General features: G+C 45.6%; 1 protein-coding gene across 5 annotated transcripts in view; it reads left to right on the top strand.

Annotated features, from left to right (window-relative positions):
• The window catches only part of SPSB1 (splA/ryanodine receptor domain and SOCS box containing 1), a 95,424-nt gene that overhangs the window by 65,621 nt on the left and 12,778 nt on the right, over positions 1 to 17,025 (top strand). For 2 of the 5 annotated variants that reach the window (XM_056795823.1, XM_056795824.1), the window contains exons 2-4: positions 1,994 to 2,074; positions 6,113 to 6,377; positions 10,330 to 11,171. In XM_056795823.1, the coding sequence (XP_056651801.1) occupies positions 10,478 to 11,171 (694 nt within the window). In that variant the 5' untranslated portion in view covers positions 1,994 to 2,074; positions 6,113 to 6,377; positions 10,330 to 10,477. Of the gene's footprint in view, positions 1 to 1,993; positions 2,075 to 6,112; positions 6,378 to 9,779; positions 9,867 to 10,329; positions 11,172 to 17,025 lie in introns of those variants that run through there. The other 3 variants (XM_001362088.4, XM_016422559.2, XM_056795825.1) reach the window with 2 other exon arrangements.

Raw genomic sequence — 17,025 nt, 5'->3', positions numbered from 1 at the left:
GAACAAAAGATCAAGGATACCCAGGGAATTAATGAAAAAAAATACAAAGGAAGGGGGTCTTGCAGTCCCAGATCTCAGACTATATTATAAAGCAGCGGTCATCAAAACAATTTGGTACTGGCTAAGAGACAGAAAGGAGGATCAGTGGAATAGACTGGGGGCAAGCAACCTCAGCAAGACAGTATATGACAAACCCAAAGATCCCAGCTTTTGGGACAAAAATCCACTATTTCATAAAAACTGTTGGGAAAATTGGAGGACAGTGTGGGAAAGATTAGGCTTAGATCAACACCTCACACCCTACACCAAGATAAATTCAAAATGGATGAATGACTTGAACATAAAGAAGGAAACTATAAGAAAATTAGGCGAACACAGAATAGTATACATGTCAGACCTTTGGGAAGGGAAATACTTCAAAACCAAGCAAGAATTAGAAAGAATTACAAAATGCAAAATAAATAATCTGGATTACATCAAATTAAAAAGTTTTTGTACAAACAAAACCAATGTAACCAAAATCAGAAGGGTAGCAACAAATTGGGAAACAATCTTCATAAAAACCTCTGACAAGGGTTTAATTACTAAAATTTATAAAGAACTAAATCAATTGTACAAAAAATCAAGCCATTCTCCAATTGACAAATGGGCAAGGGACATGAACAGGCAGTTCTCAGCCAAAGAAATCAAAACTATTAATAAGCACATGAAGAAGTGCTCTACATCTCTTATAATCAGAGAGATGCAAATCAAAACAACTCTGAGGTACCACCTCACACCTAGCAGATTGGCTAACATGACAGCTATGCAAAGTAATGAATGCTGGAGGGGATGTGGCAAAGTGGGGACATTAATTCATTGCTGGTGGAGTTGTGAATTGATCCAACCATTCTGGAGGGCAATTTGGAACTATGTCCAAAGGGCGATAAAAGACTGTCTGCCCTTTGATCCAGCCATAGCACTGCTGGGCTTGTACCCCAAAGAGATAATGGACAAAAAGACTTGTACAAAAATATTCATAGCTGCGCTCTTTGTGGTGGCCAAAAATTGGAAAATGAGGGGATGCCCCTCAATTGGGGAATGGCTGAACAAATTGTGGTATATGTTGGTGATGGAATACTATTGTGCTAAAAGGAATAATAAAGTGGAGAAGTTCCATGGAGACTGGAACAACCTCCAGGAAGTAATGCAGAGCGAGAGGAGCAGAACCAGGAAAACATTGTACACAGAGACTGATACATTGTGGTACAATCGAAGGTGATGGACTTCTCCATTAGTATCAATGCAATCCCTGAACAATCTGCAGGGATCTAAAAAAAAATACTACCCACAAGCAGAGGATAAACTGTGGGAATAAAAACATCGCTGAAAAGCAACTGCTTGACTACAGGGTTGGAGGAGACAAGACTGAGGAGAGACTCTAAATGAACACTATAATGCAAACTCCAACAACAGGGAAATGGGTTCGAGTCAAGAACACATGTGATAACCAGTGGAATCATGTGTCGGCTATGGGAGAGGGAAAGGCGGGGGGGGGGGGGGGGGGGGGAGGGGGGAGGGGAGGAAAAGAAAACGATCTTTGTTTCCAGTGAATAATGTATGAAAACGACCAAATAAAATAATATTAAAATTAAAAAAAAAAATGAGGTGGTTTCAAGTAAATAGCTGGAGGTCCCCCCCTAATTAAAAATGACTATTATTTCATTTAACCTTTTAAACCACTGCTATGGCCAAATACCACAGATATTAGCTGCATTTTAAAGATGAAGAAACTGCAGGTCACAAGCTGGTCATGCTGCGAGGTAGGATTTGAACCCAAGTCTTCCTAATTCCCAAGGCCAAAGCCCTCTTCTTGAAGAAGTTTAGAGACAGGTTTTCTCTTTTCTACATGAATTCTGCATTGAGAGGTTTAAAATAAATATGTTCCCTCGTGTCTCCCCCTTCCCTTTGTGCCAAATAAATATCTCACTTGATTTCTTCTTTATTCCCTCAGGATTGTCTCCATCTTGGTCAGAGCCAGCCACTGAGAGTGCTGGTGCCCCGTCTGGGAAGAGCCTGGGGTGGCGTCAGACAGGTAAGCCCCGCGGCCTTTCCTTTCTGGTTGGGGCTGGGCTGGGATTGCTGTGGGGAACTCTGAGACAAGGTGGTTCAGGCCTTCCCTCTTTGGCCCTCAGGACAGCCCAGCAACACCCCCCCCCCCAGTTATTGGGGAAATGAAAAATATTGATCAGAAATTTTAGAGTGGAAATTTTACATTTTAATTTAATTTAAGAAAAAAAATAAGAAAAGCAGTTGAATTTTTGAATCATCCTCACAAACATGAGAGTCTGCAGAGTACTGTGGAAAGAGCATTTATTGTGGCAGGAAGGATGGACCTGGGTTCAAATCCTGCCTTAGAAGCTGACTGAGCAAATCACTTAATTTCTCATTGCATGAGTTGGCCTATTTGCAAAGTGTGGATGATAGCAAAGCTTTGCTTCCCAGATTCACTCAGTTATTAAGCATTCATTTATTTTTTATTTTTTAAACCCTTCCATCTTAGAATCTGAGTATTGGTTCCAAGGCAGAAGAGCCATAAGGGCTAGGCAAATGGAGGCTAAGTGACTTACCCAGGATCATACAGCTAAGAAGTATCTGAAACCAGATTTGAACTACAGTTTTCCTAACTCCAGGCCCAGCATTCTATCCACTGAACCATCCAGTTGCCCTTAAAGCACTCTACAGATGTTATCTATTATTATTATTATTATTATATGAGTATGGCAGGTGAGTTAGTACCATATAGAATATACATTCTCATTATATATTTGTATTTCAATGTTTGAACTAATTAGATTAATTAATTAATCAGATCTGATTATATTGTGTCAAATTCATCAGATATTTTAAAAGTAGGCTTTAAGGATACAAAATAAATATATACATACAGAACATATATTTTCATATATAGAACACATAATATATGTAGCTATAGAACATCTATTTATGTACATAAATCTATATTTATAGAACATATAGAATATAATCAGGCAGCATCTGCCCAGTGCCTGCTGTATACCAGGCTTTGTATTAAGTGCTGGTCAAATCAGATTGGCTTTAACATGGGCAAAGTCATTTAATGTCTTTGAGACTCAGTTTCCTCATTGGTAAAATGGGTTTTTGTACTACTAAGGTCAAGGGGAAAGAGGGCTGGTTCTAGAATCAGTGGGTCTTGGTTTGAAGTCCACTCCTCGTGCTTATCACCTATAGGACCTTTCTTAGCCTCAGTTTCTCTATTTACAAAATGAAGGGATTGAACTGGATGATCTGAAGGTCCCTTCCAGCTCTAAAGTGGGATTCTGTGTGATTGGTTTCTTCCCAGAATAATCACCCAGAGAGCCTGTTCTTGCTGGTAGGTGGGTGGCCTTCTTTGTATGGCCTAAAGAGAGGAAATGGGGGGCAGGGAGTGGGGGGGAAGAGTTGTTGGCTCCATTCACGGATTTTTTTAAGCTGACCCTTTGGGTACAATAAAGGTTAAAAGTTCACCAGTGCTCATTTGGGTTTTCTTTTTTTAAGGCCCATTTTGGAATTTCTTGAAATTGCCTTGGGAAGGATTTCTGTTGAAGTGACAATGGACAGAGGCGTAGAACAGGGCCCCTTCTATCAGGGTTCAGCAGTGTGGAGTAGCGTACAAAGGGGACGGTTCTTGCCTCCAAACCATGAGACCCATTCCCATGGGGGCAGGGTGGCCTAGGTGGCTCCCTGATCTTTTGTCCTTTGCATGAGCCAATCTGGACATAACCTGCAGTGCCATGATACCTTGGCTCCTTGGAAGCCCAGCCCTGGCCCCATCTCGTGGCTCCTGAGACAGAATATAAGCCCTGCTTTGCTGCCGTGGCCATGGGGATTTGTGGGAACTGGACCCTTGACAGGCTTCCTTTTCTTTCCTGAAGTAACCAGGTTAAGGAATATCAGACCATGCCCTGAACACCAGCTTGCAAACTTGCTTTCATCCCATTTAAATGTTCTGCCATCAGATATATTAGGAACAGAGCCCGTGAATCAGAAATGCAGGTTGTTCAAAAACAGAGATCTGACCAAATCTGAGCTTTTGCCCCCTCCCTTAGGCCCTCCTCCTTCCACCCAAGCCCCGTCAGGTCTCTAGGGTAGGGTCCTGTGTCTGTTGGCTTTTCATCTTTCATCAGCTTTTTCCTCTTCTTCCTATTGTTTGCTTATCCTTTATCTGTTTCTTCATGCTATTTATTATGTTGTTAATAATTGAGTATGGGGGCACCCCTCTAAAAATACCAATATCATGACCACTGTAGATATTAGTATTAATTTTAATGTCTCTCCCTGAGATCTAGCAGTCATAGGCAATGGCAGGTGCTGGAAGTAAGCTGGAATAACATCCCAAATTACTTGAACCGTGGTCTGAAATACCATGATCCCTGTTTGCCCTTTGCCTATATTTGATTGTAGATTTGACTCCTACCTGGCTCGCCAATTGTTATGATCAAATGGAAGAGCTAACTGTAATAAGTGAATAGCAGCTGGCAACACACCAGCTATTATTCACTTGTTACAGTTAGCTATTCAGTTTGATTATAATAATCCCTTCCTACTATCACATTCCCTCTAGCACCCCCACCCACCCACACTCTGTACATTAGCAGTAGCCCCCCAAAACATTCCATTTTGATGCTAATCACTCACATTTAAGAGGGCTTTAAGGTTTATTAAGGACATTTATATCAGTTATCTCACTGGGTCCTCACAATAGCCCTGGGAGGTGGCAACTGTTTTTAACCTCCATTTTACAAATAGGGAAACTGAGGTTGATGAGAGAAGTCCCAAGATCATGGAGTTAGACCTGGAAAGGACCTAGGAAACTACCTATTCCAACCTCCTCTTTTTATATATGAAGAAAACAAGTCCCAGAGAAGTCACAGAACTTCTTTAGGGTCATAAAAGTGTCTGAAGTAGGATTTGAACTTGGATCTCTAAATTCTCCCCTATTCTCATTTCCACCCTTAGTTGTCTTTTGACAGCTACTAATACAGAGGATGGAGATGAGTTCAAATGTAGACTCTCATTGACTAGTCAGTGTGATCATTAGCTTTTTTTCCCTCTCCTCCATCTTCCTTTTTCCTCTCCTCCATCTTCCTCTTCCCTTCCCCCTCTCCCTTATGATTAAACAGGCCAAGCATGAAATTTGATTTCCACAGAATCATAGCGTATAGCTAAAATGAACCCATAGGAGTCCAGCCTCCCTCATTTGATGGAAAAGGAACTGTGGCCAATGACTTACCTAAGGCCATACAGTCAGTAAGTAGGTGGCACTCTGGTCCTCAGTGTTCAGATTCAGGGCTCTCTGCAAATTTCTTGCTGGCTATTTCCTTCCTTCTCCACCCAAAAATTTCATCAATACTTAATCTTCATGTCCCATGGTCCAGGCTCGGTGTTGGGGATACAAAGACAAAAACAAGGGATTCCCTGTCATCAGAGGGAACCTCCATTTTAGAGGGATACTTAAGCTTTCAAAGATTTCCCTGGCATTTAGTGGTACCCTCTGTTAAGTAAATGCCGCCTACATGGGGAAAGTTTTGGTAGGAAGGGAAAGGCAGGGTGTGCAGAGGAAAAGCTTATAGCTTGGGAGAGTCTCCTTAACATCTCTTCTTTTTCTGGGATGCCTGACACCAAGAAAGAAAGGAGAAATGTTATCCCCATTTGGGGGACCATTCCAGGCAAGTGCCCCAAAGCCATCTATTCTAATTCTCTTGTTTTCAGATGAGGAAACTGAGGCTTGGAGAGGTCAAATCACTTGCCTAGGGTCATTAGGCTAATAAGTATCCAAGGCATTTGGTGCTAAATGCTTGGGCATGCAATGAAAAGCAACTGGAATTTTAACCTAGACCTTCCTGCCTTCCAGTTTTGAATGCCCTCTTCTCTGCCACGCTACCTTCCTTGACTGTAGGGGGTCAGAGACACCTCTAAAAGCTGTGTCCATATGGGTCAGACAACCAAGGACTGGATGGGAGTCCCAGGGCTGCTACTGGGCTAGGCAGGCAAGACCCATGCCTATGAGGCCAAGCACACCAGGGTGTACGTTTTGTTTTCTCCTTTATTCAAGGCCCTGTGGGTCCAGGGACAGGAGAAGAGCCAGCATTCCAAGCTCCCAGATTTCTCATCCTCATTCTACCAATGGACAATTTGGCCAATCCTGCCCTTCTGACCTCCCAGCAGGCACATTGTGTCCTGGCTAATATGGCCAGAGATTGCTTTTCAAGGTGGAAAATCAGTAAACCAAGTGAAGGGAAAACACTTTTTGGCCTCTGAGCAGCAGATGCTCCATCTCCCATCTCAAGCCCTCTCCATCTGTCTCCGTAGTGACACAGGTTGGTAGATTTGGAGATAGAAGGAATCCCTCATTTTACAGATTGCCGTAAAAATGGAGCTACGTGTTCCAAAGTCATACAAGTAAGAGCTTCTTTCAGAGGATAAGAGGCCATCTTACCCAACCCCCTCTTTTTACAGATGAGGAAACTGAGACCCAGATAGGGGTAGTGATTTATAGGCTTATGGGATGATGGACTTAGAGCTGGAAAGAACTTCAGTGGCCACCTAACCCAACTGACATTTTAAGAAACTGAGGCCCAAGGAGTTTACTTGTTGCAAGTCAGAGCCATGATTCAGACCCAGATCGACTGCCTTTTTCCTGTCTCTTTTTAAATAAACTAAGTATTTTCAGTTAGATTAACAAGCATTTATGAGATGACAGCTAACCACTAGGGGAGACGGTCTTACCTGAATTGAAATGGTGCCTGAATTGAGATTTGAAGGGAGCCAGGAACTCTCCAGGATGACACCAAAGGTCTTACTCATTTTGGACTGGCTATTGTTTTAAAACCTTTCCCTTCTGCCCTAGTATCAGTTCTGAGACAGAAGAGTGGCCTGGCTCTCACTATGCACTCTAGCCACCTTAGCTGCCCTGGCTATTTTTTAAAAATCAGCCCAGTAATTGCATTAGATTCACAGAGAGTTCCTGGTGAGACACTCGCTCAGTCTGTACAGCTCCCCACCTTCTGGCTTAGCTGTAGTGATTTTTTAGCTTTATATTCTCAGCACCCCTTTATACTCGGAGATTCTTGAGTTCCTTCCCCAAAGAGTTTTTGCTTGTGTGTCTTCTCTATCAATATCCGCCTCATTAGCAATGAAAAATGTCTTAGTATTATGTTAAAAATAATTTTGAGGAGCATCTATGGTTCAGGGGATGGAGAGCCAGGCCTAGAGATGGGGAAGTCCTGGGTTCAGATTTGGCTCAGACACTTCCTAGCTTGTATGACCTTGGGCAAGTCACTTAACCCCAAGATGATCCTTGAAGGAGTTTGTTCAAGACAATGAGAATAATAGAGAACTGGCCTCAAGAAAGACCTAAGTTCAAGGTCACATAGGCAGCAAACATCCAGGGTGGAATTTGAGCCCAAGACCTTTGACTCTTGAGAAGTTTCTCCCCTAGGAAGCTTGCCCCCAGATTCCCCTAGATGATGTCAGTGTCAGAATTTGAATGCAGGATCTCCTAGATGAAAGGACAACCCCTTAGAGAGTTTGCTCACAGTCACACAAGCCATAAATGTAAAAGATGGGAAGTGCAGATTTGAAGCAAGGGGTATCGATTCTTAGAGCCAATGGTTGAACACTGTATGGCCCATGGGTAGGGATGTTCCGTGTGGGCTTGGGGAGCACAGTTGTTATCTAGCAAGCATTGGGGATGGCCGGCTTGTGTGTTAATCGAATGGGAAATCCATCCCTGATGGAGAAATGGAGAGTGGTGGTGACACCACCATGGGTGGGCAGCCAGTCAGGGCATGTTGGCAGCACATGTGTTGAGTTTCCTCTCTTCCTGCTTCTTCACAGCCAAGGATGCTCCCTAGAGGAAGGTCCTGGCCTCAAATTCCCATTCAAGTCAGCAAATGGAGCGAGCATTCTACTTTCACCAGAGTAAATTGTGGGTGTATGTGTTAGACACATCTCCTCTTGAGATGGCTCAGAGTGGCGAAGGTCTCTCCAAAAGCCCTCTGCGAGATTTGGAAACGGACTCTTCAGGGCTTTTCAGAGAGTGGTGATGAGATTTCTAGAGCTCTCTAAAATGTACAGAATTACAAAAACAGGATGGTGTGGGTCTGGAACACTCTGTACACATATAACGGATCTGTTTATGTATGTACATACTTATATGTGTACTGTATATGCTGTATACATAAAATAAATATGTGCACATTGTACATGCATGATATATCGGACTTTCTGATAGGTAGGTTTGTTTTGCTGAACTTTTTCCTACTTTTTAAAGTTTCCCTTTCTTTTTTTGTGTTAATTTAATATAAGGGATGACTCTCCATGGGGAAAGGATAGCCAAGGAAATGTAGGTGATATAAAAGGAAAAAGTATTCAAAAATGTATTTAATCAATCATTTAACAGGTAATTACTAAGCACTTACTATGAGCCAAGGCTCTGGAAAGACAAATACAATGAAACAGTCACTATTTTCTTTTTTTTTAACCCTTACCTTCTGTCTTTGGATCAGTGCTGTTTATTGGTTCTAAGGCAGAAGAGTAGTAAGGGCTGGGCAATTGGGGTTAAGTTGGCAATCCCTGAGAAGTATCTCAGTCCATATTTGAACCCAGGACCTTCTGTCTCTGGTCCTGGCCCTCTCTCTCCACCGAGCCACCTCACGGCCCTTCCAGTCACTCTTCTTGAAAAACAAAATCTGCAAACCATTTTCCAAACATTATCTAACTTGATAAAACTGAGATAACAGCTGTAAAGGGCTTTGCTCATCTTAAATTAGGAGGTAAATGCTAGCTGCTACTGCTACTATAATGGTGATAATATATAGTAACATTGCCAACCCTAAAACTGGGATTATTAGACTGAAGAAGAAACCACTATTATTAAGATGACATAAAAATTTGTATCAACTTAGGCTAACTTGAAAGGCCTGAGAAGGAAAAGACATTGTGGTATGGTGATGAGAGAGAGCTAGCTTTGGAGATGATAATATTGATTATCATTATAACTAGCATTTGTTCAGTGTTTTAAGGTTGCAGAGTGCTTTAAAATTATAATCTCATTTGATCCTCACAACACTGGTGCTATTATCGTTCCCATTTTATAAATGAAGAAACTGAGATAGACAAATTAAGTGATTTGCCCAAGCCCACACAAGCTCAGTTGTGACCAAGACAGAATTTGAACTCAGGATTTCCTGACTCTAAGCCTAGAACTCTGTCACTGTGCCACTTAGTTGTTTCAGGGTCTAGGAGCCTTGAGTCTAGGTTCCATTTCTGATACATGCTAGCTGTATGACCCTAGACAAGTCTGTTAACCTCCTACCTACCTTGAGGAGCTGTCGTGAGCATCAAATAAGATATTTATAAAGTGCTTAGCACAGGGCCTGGCATGTAGTCAGAATTTTAGAAAAACTGCCATTATGATGATGATTACTCTGAATTGGCGAGGCAGCCTAGCTTAGTGTTTAGAGCACTGGAGTTTGACTCAAGAAGACATGAGTTTGACTCCTGCCTCAGACCACAGTATGATCTCAGGCAAGCCATTTAACTACTGTCTGTCTCAGTTTCCTGAATTGTAAAATGGGGATAAATAACAGCTCCAACTTCGTACTGTTTAAATGAAATGATATATTGTGAAGTACTTAGCGCGGGGCCTGGCTCAAAGTAAGTGCTTAATAAATGGTTATTTCCTTCCTTTCTTCCTATAGGACTCTGGGCCAGTCCCTCAACTTCTTTGTCCCTGAAGTTCAATTAACTTATCTGTAAAATGGAATAATAATATCTTATGGACTTGTGAGGCTCAAATGAGACATGTAAATCTCTTTGCTTATTATCTGTGCAAATACCTCATCTTCCCTATTGGGCTATAAGCTTTCTGAGAGCAGGAACCATGGGTCATTCATTCTTTTCCCTCCCCTAGCACTGGGCCCCTTAGACAGGCAGAACAGACACTGAAATCTTCATATTCTGGCCTCCAGGAGTGCAGTCCGTTGGCCAGGAAGACAGCCACCTGCTGTTTCCTTTTACAAAGACCCATGACTGGGATTTGGGGAGGGAGGTGGGGGGTACATACTTGGCTCCAACCCCTGAACCAGCAGTTGTGTTCCAAAGCTTGACTGTGTCCTGCTAACAGGTGTGACACGAGCCTTGGTTTCTAAAAACAGAGCAGATGGGATGTGTTATTCATTTATCCAGTTACTATGACCCCTGTAGTAATATTTAACTTTTCCCCCCTTCTCTCTCCCTTCCCCATCTGTTTTTCTTTCCATCCTTTAGGCAGTCCTGAATGTTACACAAGTTGATCGGTTCTCCTAGCAACCTCCTTTAGGAACCTCGCTGGCATTTGATTGGAAAACAGGACAGAAGGCCTGCGATTGATGAGTTTGCTTTGGGAAGACGTAGGAAGGTGAAGTCAGACGTTAGCATGGGGCAGAAGGTCACTGGGGGAATAAAGACTGTGGACATGAGAGACCCTACCTACAGGCCTCTGAAACAAGAGCTCCAGGGCCTGGACTACTGTAAGCCCACACGGCTGGACTTGCTCTTGGACATGCCCCCCGTGTCCTATGATGTCCAGCTGCTCCACTCTTGGAATAACGACGACCGCTCGCTCAATGTGTTTGTGAAGGAGGATGACAAACTTATCTTTCACCGGCATCCGGTGGCCCAGAGCACAGACGCCATCAGGGGGAAAGTGGGGTACACCCGTGGGCTACACGTGTGGCAAATCACGTGGGCCATGCGACAGCGTGGCACCCACGCGGTTGTAGGGGTGGCGACAGCAGATGCCCCCCTGCACTCTGTCGGGTACACGACCCTGGTGGGGAACAACCATGAGTCCTGGGGCTGGGACCTGGGGCGGAACAGACTGTACCATGATGGGAAGAACCAGCCAAGTAAAACCTATCCTGCCTTCCTCGAACCAGACGAGACTTTCATCGTGCCAGATTCTTTCCTGGTGGCCCTGGACATGGACGATGGGACACTGAGCTTCATTGTCGATGGACAGTACATGGGTGTAGCCTTTCGGGGACTCAAAGGCAAAAAACTTTACCCAGTAGTAAGTGCTGTCTGGGGCCACTGTGAAATACGAATGCGCTACTTGAATGGACTTGATCGTAAGTATTGACCTGGTTCTTATAGACTATATGCCGCCATTTCATTTATTTATTCATTCATTTGTTTATTTATTTGTTCATTTATTTACTTATTTATTTTTGATTCTGGAGGAAACTTATCGTGGTTCTCCTTGAGAGTCAGATCCATAGCTCTGTGGAAGCTGGCCCCCAAGATCCTGGAATGAAACAATTCCATATCCCACTTCTGACACTTTCTACAGCTACTTCTGACCCCTGGGCAGGTTAATTAACGGGGCCTCAGTAGAACTTTCTAAAATGAAGATGTTTGGCCAGATGGCTTCTGAAGCCCCTTTCTGCTCCAGATCTCAGCCTGTAATCAGTCCTTTGTAAAATGAGGGGATTGAAGGGCATCTAGGTATCTCTGAGTGCCAGGCTTGGAAATAAGAGCTTCAAAACTGGCCTCAGACATTTCCTAGCTGTGTGACCCTGGGCAGGTCACTTAACCGTATTTGCCCAGTCCTTGGCTTTCTGTCTTAGAATTGTTACTATGACATAAAGCAAGGGTTAAAAATAAATCAAGGGATTTGATCAAGTGGCTTCTGACTTGAGCCTAGAGATAGCCCAAATAGTAGTAGGAGTATTAAAAGGGAGGAAATAATTCTTCCCATGTTTCCATTGAAACTAGAAAAACCCACCAGAGCCCCTACATCACAGTGTTCTAGAAATTCTAATATCAATGGGCCAGGTATCATAAACACAAACAGAAGAAGAAACAAAACTATCCTCAATTTGCAGATGGATGTGGCAATTTCACTTAAAAATCTCCAGAGAGTGGGCAGAGAAACTAATTAAGACAATTTTAAACTTCAGGGAAAAGAGCAGGATACAAAAGAATGCCCCAAATCATCAGCATTTCTCTGCACTGCTTACTGACAAAAAGACAAGGAGGAAATAGAGAAATTCTCTAAGGGATCATTTGCAAAATGCACAAACTATCTGGGAGTCAGCCTACCGGGGCACACATGGCATTTATTTAAATGCAACTACAAAATGCTCTTGACCAAAATCTGGAGAGGACAAGGAATGGGTTAGAGAGCCTTGGAGCCTTTTTTTGAACCTGAACAAATGATCTAATTTCTCAGTGTCTCAGGCAGCTCTCTTCTATCATTCAGTTAATTAATAAACATTTATTACGTGTCTGCTGTGTGCTAAGCTCTAAAAACGAAGAAGTTTCAAAATAGACTCCCACAACTAGTAGGCATTTGCATTAGGCATGGAATTACTTCATGGGGAGTTCCCTGTTTCAAAGAAATTGCAGGTCCAATTTGAAAAGAAAAGAGAGATTGTTGTTCTCCAGACATGTCTGACTCTTTTGGAGTTTTCTTGGAGAAGATCCTAGAGGGGGTTACCATTTCCTTCTCCAGCTCATGTTATAGACGAGGAAACTGAAACCAACAGGGTTAAGGGACTTGCCCAGAGTGTTGGAGGGATCAGATTTGAACTCACAAAGATGAGTCTTCTTGACTCTGGATCTCGTACTTTATCTACTAAATGCCCAAAGAAAGATAGGAAGACTTAAATCATTGGAGAGAACATGTCACTGCTCATGGTTGGGCAGAGCCTACATAATATTTTCTTTCTTTTTTTTTAAACCTTTCTTTGAATTGGTACTAAGATACCGAGTCTCGGCTTCAAGGCAGAAGACCAGTAAAGGATAGGCAGTTGGAGTTACCCAGAGTCACACTGCTTGGATATGTCTGGGGCCAAATTGGTTAAATCTTTACTTTCTCCCCACTTTCCTTTCCCTCCTCTGTGAGACAGTAAGCAATTGGATACAGATTTTTTTTTTTAAACCCTTACCTTCCATCTCGGAATCAATATTGGTTCCAAGGCAGAAGAGCAATAAGGACTAGGCAATGGGGGTCACCCAGCTGGGAAGTGTCTGAGGTCAGATTTGAACCCAGGACTGCCCGTCTCTAAGCCTGGCTCTCCATCCACTGAGCCACCCAGTTACCCCTCGGATACAGATTTGCCATGTGACATCTTATCTAGTAAATGTCATGAATCCAAAGAGTAAATTTGGTGAAGTCTTTACTTTCTGGGAGGTCAGCGCCAGCCCAAGCCTTGCCACTTGCCTCACCTTTATGTAAAGGGATTTCATACATGATGAGCCTGAAAAGGACGCCTCAGGTCCTCACGGCGGCCGGGCACGTCCTGGCCTGGGTGATGGTCTGAGCTGCCACCTGCCCTGGGAATGGGTGACCCTATTCCGGGCTTCCCTCTGGCCCTGCGGAGGGCAGACGAGGGCTCTTTGGCTCAGCTCCCCCCCTCCACCAGGCTCATCCCACCCAAAGATGGCTGGTGGCCGGCAGCTTGGAGCAGGTTTGGGCGAGCCTCGCTCTTCAGGCCAGACACCGTGGGGTGTGCGTGCCCCCCAGCCCCGGCTCTGGAAGCTGAGCCCAAATCTTTGCCCCTGCCTTGGGTGTCTGCGCTCTTCTCCTCCTGTCCCGCGCCTCCTCCCATCCACCCCACCTTGAAAACAGACCCATGATTGGATGTGGGCTGAATGTTGTTGTTTTTTTTATTTTTTTTATTTTACTGTGGAAACCTTCTCCCTCCCCCCCTTCCCCCCTTTCTCCTTGGCTGGGATAATGAAAACAAGTCCGCCTGCCTGTGTCTGCGGCTTCCAGAGCAGCTCAGGCCTGACCTGAAACAGCCCCGATACCCCCGAGTCATGAGACTCTCTTCTGGGCAAAGACGGCCAATTGCACATCCAGCAACCACCCGCTGTGGAACCTGGGTTAGGCCAGCCTACATGGGACGTCGTGGATTCCTCACCCTGTCCCGGGCCGGCCGTCGAATCTCAGGGCCTTCCCCGTAGGATGGGGGGAGCTTTGGGTGTTTGGGCCGGAGGACCTGGGAGAGGCTTTCTGGCTCTAAAGCCCACGAATGAAGGTGCGCCCTGGGTGGGATTTGGGGCGGACGAGAACGAGTTCGAATCCTGATTCATTTCCAGCGTGGCTCTAGGCAGATCTCTCCAGCAAATCCTTTGTTATTGTGCTTGTTTTTAATCGTGTTTTAGTTGTCCTTAACTCCATGTAAAAAGGGTTTAAACAACATCCATTTTCTTGAACATTTTGATCTCCAAATGCCCTCCGTCCTTTCCACCCTTCCCTGAGAAGGGTGAGCAATCTCAAGGATTTTATGCGTGCAGTCAGGTACCCTCGGTCAGTAAATGTGAGGAGCCAGAAGAGCAAATCCGTCTGTCTAGGGAAGGAAAGGCCTCCGTTGTCCCTGAGGGCTTCCCTCGCCCAGTCTCTGGGCCTCCTGGTTGACAGCCAGAGCAGCATCAGGGCACAGGAAGGTTCAACTAGCAGACAAAGCCCGCAGCCACTGGAGCTTGGGCCTCTCTGGGCGATGGCTGTGGAGCCTTGCACGGACACACGTCCGGGGCCCCTTGGGGGGAGGGGTGCCCCGGTGCATTCTGGATCCCCGCTTGCTCGGGGTCTGATGCACCCACTCCCTGCCCCAGCCGTGGGGAGAGGAGCAGGGCCCGGGCTGAGTCACGGAACCTAGAGAGACGGCCTCTCCAGGGGCTGCCGACTCATGTTTCTGCTGCTGCATTTCTGGCGAATGGAGTCATCTCCCGGCTTGGGCCTGTGTCAGCCGGGGATGTTTGAGGCAGAATGAGGTTTCCTAAGCCCCGAAACACCTTCCAAAAAGTGGCTGGAATGTCTCTTGGGTGGAGGTGGGGCCTTCCATCTGGCTGGAACAGTGGAGTGCGATGGGAAGAGGACCTGCGTCAGGGCCTGGGTTCCAATCCAGCTCTACTTGTACTCATTTATTTTTATTTTTTTTTTAATCCTTCTTAGAATCAATACTATGTTTTGGTTTCAAGGCAGACGAGCAGTCAGGGCTAGGCAATGGGGGTTAAGTGACTTGCCCAGGATCACCCAGCGAGGAGGTGTCTGAGGTCAGATTTGAACCCAGAACCTCCCAACTCCAGACATGGTGCTCTATCCACTGATCCACCCAGCCACTCAACCTTAGAATTAGGGTTCTTTGTAGGGCTGCACAGACCACCTCTATTCCTTACTCTTCTCTGGGATAGACAATGTCGTTCCTCCTGCAGTCTAAGTATCTTTCTTCGTTTAACAGCTGAGGAAACTGAGGTTCAGTAGCATCTCTGGGACTTCGTGGATCCCTTGCCCCAAGCCCCGATGCCCTGGCCTGGGGTTCAAATCTCAGGATGTTCCCCATAAGATGAGGAGTTGGTGAGTTAGGGGCAGAGCCAGGATCCTGCTCCCTCTCCCAGCCTGACCCCAGACCCTGTGTCCCAAGTCTCCCATGCTTGTTGCCAAGAACTCGAGGTGGACCAGGAGCCACCCTCTGCCTGTCTCCCCCCACCTGGGCCAGGACTGTGCATCTGGGGTTCAAGGCAAGCTTCTGCGGGATAAGGAGCCGTCCTCCTTCCAGAGTAGCCCTGGCCAGCCCCAGACATGACTGCCAATTTGTTGGGGAAATGTCGGCCTCATCCTCGTCCCCAGGGCTGGGGGGAGGACTTGGATGGTCACCCCGTGCCCGATTCATGTGCTGTTCTGGGAAGCGGGGAGAGGATGAGCCAGCTCTGGACACAGGAGGCGGCTGTTATGACTAATTGATGATCGTCCTTGTGCCTTGGCCCCAGGCACGGAGGAGAGCCCGGGGGTGGGCACCCCGCGCTTCCCCGGCCACCAGCCTGCCTCTGGCTTTTTGGCAGATTAGCTGGCGCCCCCCTAGAAACAGAAAGAAAAATGTCCTGTGTCAACATGGGCAGAGCTGCCGGAGCCTCCACAGGGAGCATCCCGGGAGCTGGGGGCTTTTCCCGCACCCCCTCGGGGTCTCCCTCGAAGGACGGAGGTGGGCAATCGGAGGATTTCCCCAGGCTTCTGGGGCGCCTCGGAAAATAGTTGCTGACAAAATAATTATTGTGACCCCACTTGGGGTTTTCTTAGCAAAGATGCCGGAGTGGCTTGCCATTTGCTTCTCTGACTCCTCTGACAGATGAGGAAACTGAGGCAAACAAGATGAAGTAACTTCCCCTTCTCCGGCTCCTTTGACAGATGAGGAAACTGAGGCATAAGGGTGAAGTGACTTCCCCTTCTCCAGCTCCTATGACAGATAAGGAAACTGAGGCAAACAGGGCAAAGCTCCTTTGATAGATGAGGAAACTGAGGCATAGGGTGAAGTGACTTCCCCTTCTCTGGCTCCTTTGACAGATGAGGAAACTGAGGCATAGGGTGAAGTGACTTTCCCTTCTCTGGCTCCTTTGACAGATGAGGAAACTGAGGCATGAGAGTGAAGTAACTTCCCCTTCTCCAGCTCTTATGACAGATGAGGAAACTGAGGCATAGGGTGAAGTGACTCTCCCTTCTCTGGCTCCTTTGACAGATGAGGAAACTGAGACAAACAGGGCAAAGTGACTTACTCTTCTCCTGCTCCTTTGACAGATGAGGAAACTGAGGCATAGGGTGAAGTGACTTCCCCTTCTCCAGCTCCTTTGACACATGAGGAAACTGAGGCAAACAAGGTGAAGTGTCTTGTGCAGGGTCACACAGCAGGTACATGTTTGAGGTCAAATCAGAACTCAGATCTTCCAGATTCCAGCCCATTATTCTATCTGCTGCTCCTCTTAGCTACCACAATATGTATAATAAGCCCATCACAGAAAACTAGGTTGGAAGCCCCTTTCTGAAGGGCTTTAAATGCAAAAATAGGAGCTTCTATTTTATTCTAGAGGCAGCAGGGGATTGCTGAGCCTCAGAGGAGCCAAGGGATGGGCCGCCTAGTAGGTGTCAGAGGTGCCATTTGAACCCAGGTCTTCCTGACCCTTGAATCCAACATTCTTTCTCCT

Source organism: Monodelphis domestica, chromosome 4, assembly GCF_027887165.1.
Source record: "Monodelphis domestica isolate mMonDom1 chromosome 4, mMonDom1.pri, whole genome shotgun sequence".
Classification (NCBI taxonomy): domain Eukaryota; kingdom Metazoa; phylum Chordata; class Mammalia; order Didelphimorphia; family Didelphidae; genus Monodelphis; species Monodelphis domestica.
The sequence above is the reverse complement of the archived record's forward strand: the minus strand, read 5'-3'. Positions and strand labels throughout refer to the sequence as shown.